The sequence below is a fragment of the Magnolia sinica genome, chromosome 8, assembly GCF_029962835.1.
Source record: "Magnolia sinica isolate HGM2019 chromosome 8, MsV1, whole genome shotgun sequence".
NCBI lineage: Eukaryota > Viridiplantae > Streptophyta > Magnoliopsida > Magnoliales > Magnoliaceae > Magnolia > Magnolia sinica.
The window spans coordinates 22950273-22967156 of NC_080580.1; the positions used below are offsets into that span (position 1 = coordinate 22950273).

Below are 16884 nucleotides of genomic sequence, written 5' to 3' on the forward strand. Positions count from 1 at the left end.
CTTATATATTGATAGGAGTTATTACCAACTTTCCCACTAAACACATAAGACAATAATCACAACACAACACAATAAAAGGTTGAGTTTGTATTCTCATCATCTTGATGTACATCCGAGCATACCCTAACTCTCTTTATGGTTTCCTGTCTGGACACTCAAAGATTAAGAGATCACCTTCGAACTGTTAAACATAGTAGTAGCCAATCCCTACTAGCCCTCAAGTTTGATACAAAAAGTGGGGCCTAAATGCAAACATGAAGCCACTATCAAACACTAGGTATTTTAAGAAAATACATCACAATTCAAGATGTGGTTACAACCATGGAGGTAAGCTGGCCAATTCAAGATATGTACTTACTTGGCCTTCCCCGTTTCATTGGTAAGCCAGCCAAGCACCTTTGGAGAGAGATATGGATGGGATGCATTTGGCTCTCCTTGGAAAATGGCTATGGAGGTTTGGCATTGAAGAAGGGAGGCATTGGAGAGATGATTGCGAGCAAGTACACGGTACAAGAAGGGGAATGGTGGGTTAGGGATTCTTTGCTCTACGGGATGTATGGTTCCACGGTGTTGCCTAAGCTTAAAGAGGGGGTGTTCTTTTTGTTGGGTAGTTACTTTTTTTTTTTTTGGTTGGAGGACACATTGAGTAGTGGTAGGTTGGTTCAATTCTTATTACCGAGATTAGCCCGTCTATCTTCGACTAGGAATAGTACAGTAGCTTATCTTGTTGCAGAATTAATTGTGATACATCTTTAGTCTTTTGTCTTTCCCCAATGAAGTTCATATACCAATTGGGGATGATGCGTTGAATGCCACTAAACGAGCTTCATCTGTTGCATCTAAAATTGTAATTGTAAATTTACTTCATGTCAAAACATCAGTTTAACGATGAACTGATCTTTTCTCTTTCTTTTTCTATTCTTTTTTTTTTTTAGAGCTCTTTAAGAGTGCTTTTGAATTGTTTGAGTTTAATATCTAAGGAATGAGACAAATATATTAGAAAATAAGTTTGGCTTCATGTCAAGAGGTCTACCACTGAAGTTATTTTCATTCTTATACAATTGATGGAGAAATGTAGGGAGAGGAGGAAGATCTTTACAGTCTACATGGTCTTTATTAACTTAGAGAGCACATGATAGGGTCTCTAAAAAGTTTGGAAAGGAATTTCAAGAGGATATATTGACATGATTAAGGATATGTATGAGGGAGTGGTAACAAATGTGAGGACCACTAGTGGGGAGAAAAGTGAGTTCTCAATTGTTGTAGGCTCGCACCAATAGTTGGTATTAACCATGCACCTCTTCCATTGGGAATGGACGAGTTAACGAGGCATTTGTAGGAACAAATCGCATGGTCTATGTTGTTTGCAGATGACATAGTTTTGATTGACAAGACAAGGGAGGGCATAAACACATGGCTAGATTTTTGGGGAGGTGCTTTAGAATATAAAGGATTTAAAATTAGTTGGACTAAAATACCGTATATGGAGTGCAATTTTAGTAACAATATGATTGAAAATGAGGAATTAATTAAGATCGTTGACCAAGAAGTTTCCTAAAGTGACCCCTTTTGATATCTCGGGTCGATAATTCATTAGAGTGGAGAGATTAAGATGGATGTTGCCCATAGAATTTGTGCTAGGTGGAAGAAATTGAGACATGCCTCTAGAGTTTTTTGTGATCGTCTTGTACCACTCAAACTAAAGGGAAAATTTTATAGGATAGCTATATGACCAGCCATGCTTTGTGGGAAAGATGTTGGGCAATTAATGAACAACATGTTCATGGGATGTATAGCTGAATTAAAGATGTTGAGATGGATGAGTGGCAAGATGAGGAAAGATAGAATTAGAAATGAATGCATTTGAGGGAACTTAAAGAGTAGCACCAATGGGTAACAAGATGCGGGTAGGTAACAAGATGCGGGAAAGTAGACTTAGATTGTTTGGTCATGTGCAATTGAGACCAAGAACTGTGCCAATTAGGAGTGGTGAAAGTTGAAGGCTTTAAAAGGGCGAGGGGAAGGCCTAAAAGGACATGGGGGGAGGTAGAGAGAAAAGAATTCATAACCTATGGTCTAAATGAAATTATGGCTCTCGATAGAGCGGAATGGCAGAATAGGAATCATGTAGCCAACCCCATTTAATTGGGATAAGGGTTAGATGATGATGATGAAGAAGAATATGGTTGCATCTCAATTTCATAATTTTGTACTTGGTATTTCATTTCCTGCTACTGAATTGTTACATAACATTCTTTAGAACTGTGCTTTGTACTTGGTATTTCATTTCCTTTTATCTTTCCTGCCACTGAATTGTTACATAACATTCTTTAGAACTGTGCTAGGATGTGGTTTTGTGCACTTGTGTGTTTTCTGCTCTTGAACTGTAGCTCTCTAACTATTTACACATGCATTTTTATTAACCTTTAGAAATAGCATTATATCTGAATGGTGAGTTTTATTTTTTAATTGATCCACTGCTTGATTCGCTACTCATTACATGCATATTTTAAGGGGAAAAATGATTCATATCATGCTATGCAGTGCTCTGGAGCTGTTTTTGGTCAAAAGGAAAATAAAGGGGCCTTCTTGGTTATCAGTTACAAACTTTGTTAGCTGTCCTTCCCCTCAACGGGTGAGGTTTTCAACTCTCAGACTTGTGTACTGTTTACTGTAAATGGTTGGCATGGAATGCGGGATTCTTAATATTCACATGATCAGTTTAATATAACAAATTCAGTTACTCGTGCAACAGGTAAGCTGGTGCAAATTTGAAATTACTGTTGATCGTCCTAAGGACGTTCTGACATTAACTTCTTCAAAGACGGTGCTAGAGATCCCTCCAGTAATTGTTGCAGCAATAAATCTAAAAACAATTATCCACGAAAAGCATAATGGGAATGAAATAGTCTCTGCATCAGTAATCTGCTGCCAGAAGGCAAAGGTACATTAAATGCTTAATCGTATTTCTACTGATTAATGTTTTTCATTTTCCTCCCTTTCTTTCTTTCTTTCTTTTCTTCTTCTTCTTCTTCTTCTTCTTCTTCTTCTTCTTCTTTTTTTTTTTCATGTTATTTTGCCAATTATAAAGAAGTTACACTCCTAATACCCATTTTCAGATTGATGGTCCAATGTTGCCATCGGAGTGGAAGAGACCGGGAGTACTGAGCCATTTTACTGTTGTGCGAAAGCCGGAAGGAGGCATATTTCCCATGGGTTTCACAAAAGAGGTTGCTGATAGAAATTCAAAGGCTTCATTCAATGTTCTTGGAGTTGAGAGCAGGCATGTTCCTGCCATATATTATGTTTACTGCCATTTTTTGGTTCATTCATTTCTAGCCTTACTCATGAACTGTAAGCTTTCCTGTGCTACAATCTCTTCCTTGTTGCATCCATTGAAGACTATTTTCTATTTTTCATCTTTTCTTTTCACAGTGAAAGGGCTTTGATAAATCGTTTGATGCTCGAACTGCACAAACTGGACAGTGATGTTCTTGTGGGACACAACATTTCTGGCTTTGACCTGGACATCCTTCTCCAAAGAGCTCAGGTTTGGGTTTTTTATTTAAACTATTTTTTCTCCAGTAAATTGAGGCTTAACCAGACCCACATTGCTCATCAACACACACACACACACATGAAGGTTTTATGAATTAACAAAGAAAAGGAAAAAGATTCCAATCAGCTAGTATGTTGAATCCCATATGCAAGTTTTGCTCTAGTTAGCATGGGCCAAGATCATCTAGATCTCCTCTATTGATAAACACTTACTGTAATAACATGACACCTAAGCTATTCCGAAGACTATTTTAAATCAATACCCTTACAGAAGGAATCCTATCTGTGAAGAAATTAATTTATATTTCTTTTTGTTTTCATCCTAACATGCTTAACACGAGTGGGTTCCACTCAGTAACCAATAATAAACCCAAAAGACTTTCCAACACCTACAGAAGCCCTATAAAAACAGCTGTCTGCCCCTATTCATGTACCAAACCTCCTTAAAAATTGGGTGTTAGCCTAATAAGACTAAATATCCAATCAAATAGTTGTAGGGTCCATAAAGCATGGGAACGCTCGAAAAGCCTAAAAATAGCAACCAACTAGAGGATTGAGCTCCTGGGGCTTATTGCATGTGTATATATAGATTGGGCCCATCAAGACCACCTAAATGTATTAAACTTTACATGTGTGGACTGGGGTTCACCCAAGAGTCCTAGACTACATCGGTTAGCCCATCATGTACATGGGAAAGACCCACCCATGTGCCCACTAATTGGTCCACCTATGCAATGGGTTTCTAGGGGTATTTTGGTCAATACAAAAGGAACCCTTGTTAGATGGAGCAATCGGTTTTTCACATGAGCGCAGTTAGGTAGTATGGCTCCTTCAAAATACCAGTGGCATCTCAGTCCTGTTGAACACCCACAAAAAATGAACTAGCTTTCTATCTACCTTTTGCAAGCTTTTTATGCAGTCAGGTGAATCCACTTGATAACAGGTGGGTTCCAAATTTTCTGGTAGGATGGCTTTTTATTGCTTGATCATCCAGGCTTGCAAGGTGCCAAGCAGCATGTGGTCCAAAATTGGTCGTCTCAAGCGATCTATGATGCCTAAGCTTACGAGAGGAAATGCCATTTTTGGGTCTGGGGCAAGTCCAGGAATCATGTCTTGTATTGCAGGTCGGCTATTATGTGATACATTTTTGTGTTCGCGGGATCTCTTGAAGGAGGTACACCTGATTGACATTTACTATTTATTTGTTAATCTGACCCTTAAGTTCCTGTGATGTGGACAAAGGCATGATACGTTTTATGTTTTGTGATGTGGATCCGTTTTCTAGGTCAGTTACTCTTTGACACAACTTGCAAAGACACAACTGAATAAAGACAGGAAGGAGATAACTCCAAATGATATCCCTGCCATGTTCCAAACTTCAGGATCGCTTCTGAAACTTGTAGGTTCTTGCATTGAGCTTTACTCTCTTGTCTTTCTGCTGTAGTTCTGAACGCATCAAGTTGTCTCAAAGCTTGGCTGAGTCAACTCGAATCAGTTGAAAATTGAGTTGAGTCACCTTTTTGACTCGAGTAATTTCACAGGCTAAAAGAGTGGTTTCAGTGCCTGACTTGGTTTATGGTCTGAGTTGTATCACTGATATAGATCCTACTCTGATGCGTCATACCTAGTTGGTCTGAAACTCTAATATGCATGATTCCAGCATGATCTGAGCAAGTCATACAATGAATATCACCTATACGGGTGAGTTGTGCTATGTATATTGCTATATAGATGAGTGTGAGTGGACAAATCAGCAATTTTTTCTGCTTCATTCATCTGTTAATTACTGAATCACATGTTGTTGTTGTTGTCATCATCATCATCTTAGCCTTTCCTAATTATTTGACTTTTAAATGTTAGATTGGAAAAGTTTATGATCGGCTGCCCATCAGACACCAGTCTGCCTCTTTTACCCGGCCTCTTCAACTGGGCATGGCAGAATCTCTGATTCACACCTTAATTACATGCATTTAGTGTTGTGTGTGTGTTGTGCTGTGTGTTACTGGACTGGCTGTCACCTGAAAGCATTTGTGTGTGTGTGTTGCTAGACTAGTTGTCACCTGAAAACATTTGTTTGTGTACTGAATGATGATCATAATGGTGGAATCAGGTTGAGTATGGGGAGACTGATGCTTGGCTATCTCTGGAACTAATGTTTCATTTGAGTGTTCTTCCCCTGACACGACAGCTGACTAATATAAGTGGCAATCTCTGGGGTAAAACTCTCCAGGTGAGTTACTCTTATTACTTTCGTTTGAACACCATATCCAAGGCCTTCAACCAAGAGATGGCTTTTCACGTCCAAAGCTTCATTCTTCAGGGTGCTCGGGCTCAGAGAGTGGAATATCTTTTGTTGCATGAATTTCATGCAAAGAAATATATTGTCCCAGATAAGATCTCCGCACGTGGGAAGGAATCAAACTCAGCAAAAAGGAGAGGAACCAATAGCACAGAGGGTGAAGATGGTCATGATTCAAATGTCAAGGACATGCCTTTTGAGGATGATGCGGATAAGGTGAAAGGCAAAAAAGGTCCTTCCTATGCTGGTGGGTTGGTTTTGGAACCAAAGAAAGGTTTATATGACAAGTTTGTATTGCTTCTGGACTTCAATAGTCTCTACCCTTCAATCATTCAGGTTATTCACATTTTAATTCACTATCAGCTTTCTATAGAAGTTCTCTTGCAGCTAATCTTTGTTTCTCTTGGCAAGAACAGGATATTTCCTTTGAATGTAATATTGTTGAATTTTAGGTGGCGGCTGTGATTACTTTTCCATCTTCCAACTAATTTGCATCAAATGTTCTGCAGGAGTACAATATCTGTTTCACAACCGTTGAAAGATCTCGTGATGGGTCAATTCCCAGTTTACCATCTTCTAAAACAGATGGTGTTTTGCCAAAGGTATACAATTAAAGTTTGGGTGACATTAATCATAATTCTAATTCCGCACGCATGTATATCCTATTCCTAGCTCATCTACAACTACATGCTAGCAAGTAGTGCCATTGTGGCACACATATGAGATCCAAGACATCCATTAGGTGGGTCCCATTGAGTAATGCCCAGTTCAAAATCAGGGTGGTACAAATGTAAGGAAACACACATGTACGCACTTGGCCAAGTTGATTTTTCAGCCAAGGCATCTACTTGGTGGGGCCTACTGATGGGCAGATTGGAAGTTCACTGCGTGCGGCGGTGTGTGGAGGGGCTGCATTATGCACACACTGATCCAACCTCTACTATGAAATTCTATTGAAGTTTCCAATTGAGAGTATGATTGCATTTTGCTCCACTCTCTTTCTTGTTAATTATATTTTCAGCACTTTGGTCTTTCAGTTATTGAAAAACTTAGTTGAGAGGAGGAGAAATGTTAAGAATTGGCTCAAGACCGCCTCTGGTATCAGGCTTCAGCAGCTTGATATTCAGCAGCAAGCATTGAAGCTTACTGCAAACAGGTCTGCACTCATTATTCCTCACTGGGACATTTTCCTTCTCACTTTACTTCATTCAATTTTCCTGACACTTTTCATCTAAATGACTTGCAACTCAGTATATATGGATGCTTAGGGTTTTCCAATTCAAGATTTTACGCAAAGCCACTCGCAGAGCTCATAACACTCCAAGTAAGAAGTATCTGCTATGTTGTCTAAAATGAAACTGTATCAAGATTCACTCATTTGCACACATAACTTGTTGACTGGAAGGGTGAGAGTGATGGTTACAATTATCTAAGAACATGTTTTGTTTTGTTTTTTGCAGGGAAGGGAGATCCTACAAAGTACAGTTGATCTTGTTCAGAATAACTTGAATTTAGAGGTCCTGTATCTCACTACAATTCATTTGAAGTGCTTTCTATGTTCATGTTGCAAGTTGATGACCATCTCCATTAGTTGTGCCTCGCACCATATGTTTAATTGTACAATAGCTGATGCTGCCTTGTGATCAGAGGTGTACACAAGTCGAACCGAGTCGAGCTTGTCACAGCTCGACTCGGCTCGGCCACTAGCTCACCGCAGCTCGAACTCGGCTCAGCTCGGTCCTCGAGCCTGACTGGCCAGCTCGACTCGGTTCGGTCAGCAGCTCGGGCCAGTTCGAGTCGAGTTCGAGCCAAGATCGAGCCTGTGCAGCATGTTCACAAACACATGGAGTGCACTTTCAATTTCTTACTGTATGTAAAACAACAACAGCTGTTTATAGGTATTTCATCAAACACCTTACAGGCAATATCAAAATCAAGAAAAAATGGTATTTGTTTCGTATACATACCTTCCTTGCGACCAGCCGATACTTCTCTGTGTCATTTCATCAAACACTTGGTGAGCAACATTAATATCAAAGTAACCGAGTCACCGAACTGGTTCGATCCGAGTTCGATTCAAGTTGGGGTTCGATCCGAGTCGAGTCGAGCTTGGGCAAGCTCGAACTCGGCTCGAAATTTTTTCGAGCTAAAAAAATTCAGCTTGAACTCAGTTCCGAACCAACTCGAATCGAGCTTTTTCGAGTCGAGTCGAGCAAGCTAATCGAGCTAACTTGGTTCGTGTACAACCCTACTCGTGATGCTTGTTTGCTTCTAGGAGCATTGGTAAGGGAAGGCACTTAAACTGATGTTGATCCTGATTTAAGCTATATGCCCAAATATGGATGGTGATACGCAATGTTGTTGCGTAATGCATCCCATCCTTGGGATATGGATACATATCGGTTATCGAATAGGATATATTAGTTGTATTGCGTAATTTATTGTTGTTGTTGGGGAACATGAGGAAACATTGGGAAATTGGTCGAATTTTTCAATGAAACTAAAGGGATTGTTAAAAAAGACATGAATAAACACTTAAAAAAACAAAGTGCACAAAATAGGTTTCCTTTGTATAAGGTCCCAATCTATGCACTGTCTAACTGAACTGATGCAACTATATTCAAAGTCAATTCATAAAATTTATAGATGTAAGAAGACATGTAAGGAAACACAAGCATTACATTCAAAAGCAAAAGACGTAGAAAACTAGAAATATGCTTGTGGAATTCAAAAAAAAAAAAAATTTAATTATCTTTTATAAAAAATTATTATTATTATTATTTTTGAAAAATCCCTAAATTTCCAAAAAAAAAATGTGTAGATCGGGTTACATACATGTTTGATTCCATATTTGGACACTAAGATTGCAACAAATTTGGAAAAAAAATGGGGAAGCTTTAATTTTTTTCCCATCTTTTCGCAACTCCGCTCATCTCCTCCAAATCTCGAAATTGAAGCCCCAATTTCATAAATTTTAATTCAAAAAATAAAGAATCATGAATTTCCTACTATTTGACTATATTTACAACGTATAAAAGAAAAAAAAAACGAATTAAAACTAAAAAATATGCACCTTTTAGAATCCGGCCCCAAGAAGCTTTTGATCGCGATTTAGGAGAAATTTTGAAGATTTTCTTCCAATAAACTAGAATGGACTAGTCGAAATCACTTTACGATGTGTACTAGGAAGTTTCTTTTTTATTTTTTGCAAAAAAAGAAATCTTTTTTTTTTTTTTTTTGAATTTTTGAAGATTTTCCAGATAAAACAACACCGGTTTTCGTTTATCCCTTTCAATATCGCACTCGGTATCCATATATCGCACGATACTTAAGAATTTATAAAGGAGTGTGGATATATTGGAAGATATCATGATATTCATGATATATAACAATATCACCATGAAAAATGGATATTAAACCTGGGTTTCCTATCGCGCAGCTGTAGTAACTGATATATCATGGGATATATTGGTGATATCGCACGATACGGAAAAACTGGTGATGCATACATGGATCGAAGAGCAAGGATACTGCTCTCCATTTCTCAAAAATCCATGACACAGATATGGATATGGATTATCCTTGTTTAGTTTGTGATTTTCACTTAATCCATGTTACCTATTCTATTAATTTTTTGTTTTATTAAACAATGTATTCTTTATACATGTGAATTCTAACGAAACTGTTAATGTTTACAATGTTTAAGCATCCTCAAATTATATTCATTAACTGAGAAAAAGCTCTCCAACTCTGGGAGGCTTTATCATACACATTATTTATAAAAGCAAGCTTATAAGGTTATATTCAATAGCAGAACTATGGAAAATGTGCAAAATAAGCTCAACGGTGGTAGACAGCTGATCAAGAGTACTGATCCATAAAAATAACCATTCACAATATATGCACGCATTATGGTTAGTGTAAGACACTTGTTCAACATAATATATTGAAAAAATGTCTGGGTATCATAGGCTTTACGGTTGTCCTATTGTTTTAGTGGAGAAAAGGTGCTTACTAGGATCTTTAAAAAAACAAAAAAGTGCCTACTGGGATGCCCAAAATCCAGGATTTTTGGATGACCGCAGGTAATAGTTAAAATTGCAATGTAGAAGCAGGATAATTTGCCATTCAAGATTAATTATCCTCACATGCAGTTCACTCTTATGCTACTCACAACATAGCCTTTTCCACCCTATTTTCTCATCTCTTAATGGTTTCGTTTTTATAAATCATAAATATAAAGGAAATGAGCAACTGTCATGTTGCTGCGGAGGCTATTTTGAGATGCCTTGAGGGTCAGATAATTGTTGTTTTCTGTCTCTTTCCCTTGATAGACCTCATAAAAGATGGTGGCAAGATGAGTTATGTAATATTCTAGAAACTTCATTAAACATATTATGTATTTGGTTAAAGATACAACATATGTTATTGCATATGGCAGGTGATCTATGGTGATACAGACTCAATTATGATTTATAGTGGACTTGATGATATCACCAAAGCCAAAACAATTGCAGGAAAGGTCATTCAAGAGGTAAGGCTCATGTTTCAACTAAAAGTTAGTTTTGAGTAAAATGTATGTTGCTAATCAGCAGCTAAGAAGACAATGGTTGAAAGTTTTGTAGCACTGTGGTTAGAGTATTCTTATTGGAGATGACATTTACACCTGATATTGATCCGGCACCATGCAGACATGCTGTAATTATCAAAAGTGAAGGGTTGTATTATAAAAAATGCAGTGTAAAGTCTCCCTATTTGTATGTTCATTCAATATTTTTGGGGTAGCCAGCCCCAACTATCTGGGACAAGGCTACGGTGACTATGATGATTCAATATTTTTGAGGTCCTATTTTACTGCATTGTAAACTTCCACTTTTTGTGTTTAGGTCAACAAGAAGTATCGATGTTTAGAGATTGATCTTGATGGATTATACAAGAGAATGCTACTTCTCAAGAAAAAGAAATATGCAGCTGTCAAAGTGCAGTTTAAAGACGGGGAACCATATGAGGTCTGAGTCAAATACTTTTACCTCTTGTGATTCTGGAAGTGGATCTTGTTTGCTGTCCTAAGGTATGACTTGTGGCCTTTACATGCATGCAGGTCATTGAACGTAAGGGTCTTGACATGGTTCGTCGTGATTGGAGTTTGCTATCTAAAGAACTTGGTGATTTTTGCCTCAGTCAAATACTATCTGGAGGGTATGCATTTAAATATTTCTAGGCACTACAGTTTCCTTGTTTCATGAATTTACTTACATCTATTTATGATTTATGTGGTTGCAGATCATGTGAAGATGTTGTGGAGTTGATACATAGCTCTCTTATGAAGGTAGACTATCATATCATACATGCATTACAGACATTGTCTGAAGTCTGCTCAATAGATTTTAACTATCATTGGAGATGTGATGGATGCTCCCAAAGAGTAGGATTCCATATCCTATTCTCCACACACATGCCAATGTGGCATGTGTGCAATATCATGTCATTCATATGGTGTGTCCTGCCCTGTATGTGTGGTTCCAGAAAATGAGGTTCCTTTATCTGATGAAGTACATGTTTATGAAGAAATGGATGGTTGAAATATTGAACAGCTGTCCACATCTGAAGTACATTTTCATGAAAGCCCATCTGATTACCAGATTGGCCTGATTTCCTGGCCAATATACAGTGGGGCTCAGCTGACGACCAGCCTGTACTTTGTGCATGGCACTGTGGAAGGTTGAACAACAGGGTGCTTAGAGCTGTCTCTACAGTAGCATAGTTTGGTACAACGGATTAAAGAGTATTGCAATCATGCCTAATGACCACCTCATCTGCTCTATTGAGAAAGTAAGCAGAGGTAGAGTGAATTTTACAAAAGCTGTTTTTATCATTTATACTTTGCATCAAACAGGTTCAGGAGGAGATGAGGAATGGTGACATAGCACTAGAGAAATATGTTATCACAAAGACCTTGACCAAACCACCAGAAGACTATCCGGATGCTAAAAATCAGCCTCACGTGCAGGTGGGGCTATCTTCGTTGCCATGTCTTTGGTTGGTTGACTGTTTGTCTCGTTCTTTATTTCACGTGCATATTTAATTTGTTCTCGTAACCTTTCTCTAGGTGGCACTAAGATTGAAGCAAAGTGGTTATTCGACTGGCTGCTCCGCTGGTGATACGGTCCCTTATATCATATGCTGTCAGCAGGTATTATCTGTCATTTGATGTTTACCTTAGTTACTAACTTATGCTACAAAAGTTGTTCTAGTAGTATCTTTTTCAATAATGTGCGTTGCCCAATGGTTACAACTTAGCATGTTCATGTTGGAGTCATCGGTAAATTGGTTGGCAGAAGCATGGGTACTTATTATCAGTTAGCATGTTCACGTTGGAATCATTAGTAAATTGGTAGGCAGAAGCATGGGTACTGATTATCAGTCTTTCTTGAGCTTGGCTGAGCCCCCACATGCACACACACTTTGCATGTGTAATCCCTACACATGGCCGTGTTATCAACCTGACACACATGTTGAACATCTATACTTTTCATCAGGTGGGTCAACTGGCATGAAATGCAGGTTGCTTGATTCATTAGGTGGGCCACACGTGCAGGGAAACAAAGGATCTTTTAAAAAATGCTAATTGTGCACATTTGTCATACACGTGTGGTACTCTTGATGAGTGTAGTGGTCTGATTTGTTAGGCAAACTTATCTTCAAATTTCTGCGTGCGTGATGCATGGTTTGGATGCCCACACAATGGCTGCTTGCAGGTTTTGCAGAATTTGTCTTCTTGTTATCCAGTGAAGAAAAAAATGATTAGATATGGTTTTGAACATGACAACTACATGTTTTATTTGGAACAACTGCTAGCTGTATTTTATTTGAATAAAAAATACAAAATAGCCAATGACTACTGAAAAAATCAAAATGCCCATCCATGATGGCGTAGTAATAGTGTTATCAACAATACCTTATTTTAACCTGAAGCTCGCAATGGCAGGGCACAGGTTCTGGTTCTACACCAGGAATAGCTCAAAGGGCTAGGCATCCTGATGAGCTGAAAAAAGACAATGGAAATTGGATGATTGACATCGATTATTACTTGTCACAACAGGTTTGCCTGCTTTAATGGATTAAATCAATTCCTCAATCTTCTGACAGTGGCATGTTCTAACTACCACCATGTTTACAGATTCATCCTGTGGTATCACGCCTTTGTGCTTCAATTCAGGGTACTAGTCCAGCACGTTTGGCTGATTGTCTGGGACTTGATTCATCTAAGGTGAGTCTCTATCTAAGCCAACCAGATATGGTCCATGGTGGGGCTGTCAGTGGAGTGGCTTGGAAAACTGGCCAAGTCCAGTGGACGGGCCCATTTATTATTTGGACCTTAAATTCAGGCCTGGACCTTGCCCATTTCAGCTATTAATAGGCCTGGATCCAGGACTAGCCTGTTTATTTATTATCTCCAAAAATCAGGCCTGGGGTCCAGGGCCTAAGAATGGGACCTAATTTCCCAGTATGGCTGGCAGAAGCCTGCTGGCCAGCCGGGCCCTATTGGCTCATCGAAGCATGACAGGCCAGCTGGCTCATCATGACCCTACTAATGTAGGGCCATTTTCGCACCGGGCTCGAGTAGGCTGGCCTGTGGGATGCAGGGGCACACTTAGGGTGGGCGGCCTGTGTGAGGCGGGCGCCACCCGTGTGAGGTGGGTGGCTCATGTGAGGCGGAACTCATGTGATGTGGGCCCTATGATGGGGGTTCGGCCGAGGACCTAACCTATGGGATGTGGGGCCTGGGCTATGGGATAAAGGGATTGATTTGCCATGCTCTATCAGTTTGAGCTTTTAGAGCAAGTGGTTGTCCTGCGTCACATCCCAGCAGCAGGAGTTAAATGACTATATTATTGACACAACAAATTGTGATTTTTCTTAGTTCCAACATAAAACAATGGAAGATGCAAGCAAAGATCTGTCCAGCACTCTTTTGGGCATCTCAGATGATGATGAGAGGTAATTGATTGTCTGATATAAAATGCTGGAAGTTTTCACGTAAGAGTTTAAAGGATTAATAGATGCATGTTACAATGAATCGAAACTTGCAGATATCAAGGCTGTGAGCCTCTGTGGTTATCATGTCCCAGTTGCTCTAGCACATTTGAATGTTCTGCGGTGTCCAGTTTGGTACTTAATTCAAGCAATGAAAACCCCACAGATTCACAGGCAGAGAAGGAACCCAGCAGTAGTTTCTGGTGTAGAATGCGCTGTCCAAGATGCCCAGATGAGGGAGATGGAAATAGAATATCTCCAGTCATGATAGCTAACCAGGTAATCAATGGATGCATTATGCTCTAAAATTTTGACCCAACCTATCTGCCAAGCAGTGCTCCTTAATTTGTTTCATTTGCCTGGTTCGCAGGTGAAAAGGCAGGCAGAGAAGTTTATCTCCACATACTACTTGGCCTTAATGATAGTATGTATTGAGTTGTGCCCTTTTTTTCTCTCACTGAATTGCAATGGCTACTTGCTTTTGAATCCTTCCCACCCCATGCTACAAGTGCGTTCATCTGGTGGACCCACTGTGCATTGCATAGCCCGAAATTCAGGCTGGTTAGGTTACCTAGTGGGCTGTGTATGAAAAGAATGGCCAGTTAATAAAATGACTGATGGTCTATACGCAATGTATGTGTGGCCTGCATGATGAGCCATCTGGTGTGGTTATCAGGCTATGGCATAGCAACCTGTTGACATGCCATTGGCATCTATGAGTTAAGGGTGATTTGTATGGTTGCTCTTGCAAGTTTCCATGCTGGAGCTCCTTCCATAGAAAATTGTTTTGGTGGTGAACCTGTAATGTTTCACGAATTAGTGTCTCAGATTCTTGACTTTGTGAAATTTGACAATGGATTTTGCTTACCAGTGTGATGATGAAATGTGCAAGTACACTACTCGCAGCCTGAATTTGAGGGTGATTGATGATTCAGAAAGAGGAACAATCTGTCCGAACTACCCTCGCTGTAACGGGCATCTCATACGACAGGTCAGGATCATGTGATTGCATCCTTCACTGTTCAAATCTTATTTACATGATTAATAATGCTCGTCTTGTTGAAGGAAATATAAAATGTCTAATCCAGCATTTTCTTTCAAGGGAATATATATGGGGTCCCATCTATTCGTGTTCCAAATCATTCATGTGGTGGGTCACAGGATACCCCAAAGACTATCTTTCGTAGTTATCCATTTTCATCAGATTGTTAGGATCATCTGATGGAGGAGATATGGGAATGGCCCACCCCACTAACATTTCTGTGTAGAAACTGCCTTTATGGACACCAGCATACAATACCTTTTCTTGTTGTTCTATTCTCTGAAATGACGAATGGGTCGGTACTGTTTCCCAGTATACGGAGGCAGATCTATACAAGCAGCTCTCATATTTTTGCCACGTGTTGGATACCGATCGATGCATCGAGAAGGTAGTTTTACTATTTAATGTCCTGGTGTTTATTTCACCACTACATTGTCTAAGCACAAAGGAGTTCCGGTAGTTTCTCATCTTGTTATTGATGGTTGCAGTTGGAGTACAGCTCTAGAGTGCCCTTAGAGAAAGAAATCACAAGAATCAGGCCAGTGACTGAATTGGCATCTTCCACCATACAGAAGATCAGAGACCGATGTGCTTATGGGTGGGTTCAGCTCAACGATCTCTCTGTGACCGTTTGATTAGATAGATGAATCTCAACACTTTCCAGTTGGGTGCTGCAAAAATCTCAGCATTTGTTCAAGTTCCTGGCTTGCCATGCATATGGTCCTTTGAAATTGTAAATGTTGTATGTCCAGTTACTGCTGCTATAAATATGGGCAGCATTTTGGTAGTTTATCATGTGGAAATGTTTGGTGAGCCCTTTATTCTTTTGACGTTGCAACTGTCTTCGAGCTCTTGTCATGAAGATTTAGAAGGCATTTTCCCAAACGACCATCTTGTATTTGAACAAGTCCAGTGTTCCTGTAAAATAGCGTTTTAGTACGAATATGATGCAGCATTCATTGTGGACAAAATCATCTTCACCATTGATCTTCGAGTAGCCCATGATCATGGTGTTCATAGGCCAAGATTTTCAGGCTATTTCGCATGGATCATCATCTTTGATCATGGAGGATCATGATTGCATAAAGAGTGGGCCACTATTTGCAGTCCAACATGATCAATTATATAAGGAAGTGACTTTCAACACAACGTGGTCTCTGTAGAGATTTTTTTTTTCCTACTTCTAGTTAAAGGGCCTGCTTGGATACCACTTCACAAGTATTATTATTATTATTATTATTTTGTTTTTATTATCTCTTACGGTGGAAAAGAAGTTGCTTTTTTAAATTAACTTTAGTTTGCGAGCACCCTTTAAAAGTAACTTATAGGCATCAATAAAAATTCTTGATTTTCAACTTTTATTTTTTCTACTCTCTCATCTCTCTGCCAATGGACAGTTCATATTGAAAGTGGCTCTGTATTATGGATAGTCCACATCAAAGGTGGGCTCCACAAGATGGGCAGTGGATATTGAAGGTCGGCCTCACATGGGGGACTATAACAATGATGGTGGGCCTCACATGAGGACTGCACATCAAGGTCTGTCAATAACCAATAGTCCACATCTAAGGTGGGCCCTGCATAATGGACCCACTTCAAAGTTGGGCCAAATGATGGAGGGCTACATTCAATGTCTGAGATAATGGATGGCTCACATCTAAGGTGGGCTTTGCATGATGGATAGTCCACATAGGTGGGGCTAGTAAGGTGGATGGTCTACATTGAAGGTTGGCCCCACACGATGGACGTTCACACTTAAGATTGGGCCAAGGTGTGCCCAACAAAATGAATGGTCCACATCAAAGGTTAGCTGCATATCGACGGTAGATATTAAGGGTGGACCAAACAAAACTAAGGGGGTGTTTGGCATCTTTACAAATAAAAGCTTATTGGCTTATTTCTAAAAATCTAAGCTCTTAGACTGTTTAGTAAAAGTCTAATAAAAGTG

General features: G+C 39.4%; 1 protein-coding gene across 1 annotated transcript in view; it reads left to right on the forward strand.

The window, feature by feature from the left end:
- LOC131253082 (DNA polymerase alpha catalytic subunit) overlaps positions 1-15888 on the forward strand; it is a 36449-nt gene extending 20561 nt beyond the window's left edge. The window contains exons 6-31 of the mRNA XM_058253909.1: positions 2545-2635; positions 2756-2944; positions 3120-3283; positions 3436-3550; positions 4553-4732; positions 4844-4957; positions 5669-5788; positions 5879-6193; positions 6367-6459; positions 6895-7013; positions 7109-7181; positions 7318-7374; positions 10299-10391; positions 10744-10866; positions 10959-11056; positions 11141-11186; positions 11754-11867; positions 11967-12050; positions 12846-12959; positions 13038-13127; positions 13782-13858; positions 13951-14173; positions 14265-14318; positions 14766-14885; positions 15250-15324; positions 15425-15888. Of these exons, the coding sequence (XP_058109892.1) occupies positions 2545-2635; positions 2756-2944; positions 3120-3283; positions 3436-3550; positions 4553-4732; positions 4844-4957; positions 5669-5788; positions 5879-6193; positions 6367-6459; positions 6895-7013; positions 7109-7181; positions 7318-7374; positions 10299-10391; positions 10744-10866; positions 10959-11056; positions 11141-11186; positions 11754-11867; positions 11967-12050; positions 12846-12959; positions 13038-13127; positions 13782-13858; positions 13951-14173; positions 14265-14318; positions 14766-14885; positions 15250-15324; positions 15425-15571 (3088 nt within the window). The 3' untranslated portion in view covers positions 15572-15888. The remainder of the gene's footprint in view (positions 1-2544; positions 2636-2755; positions 2945-3119; positions 3284-3435; positions 3551-4552; positions 4733-4843; positions 4958-5668; positions 5789-5878; positions 6194-6366; positions 6460-6894; positions 7014-7108; positions 7182-7317; positions 7375-10298; positions 10392-10743; positions 10867-10958; positions 11057-11140; positions 11187-11753; positions 11868-11966; positions 12051-12845; positions 12960-13037; positions 13128-13781; positions 13859-13950; positions 14174-14264; positions 14319-14765; positions 14886-15249; positions 15325-15424) is intronic.
- The last annotated feature ends 996 nt before the right edge of the window (positions 15889-16884 follow it).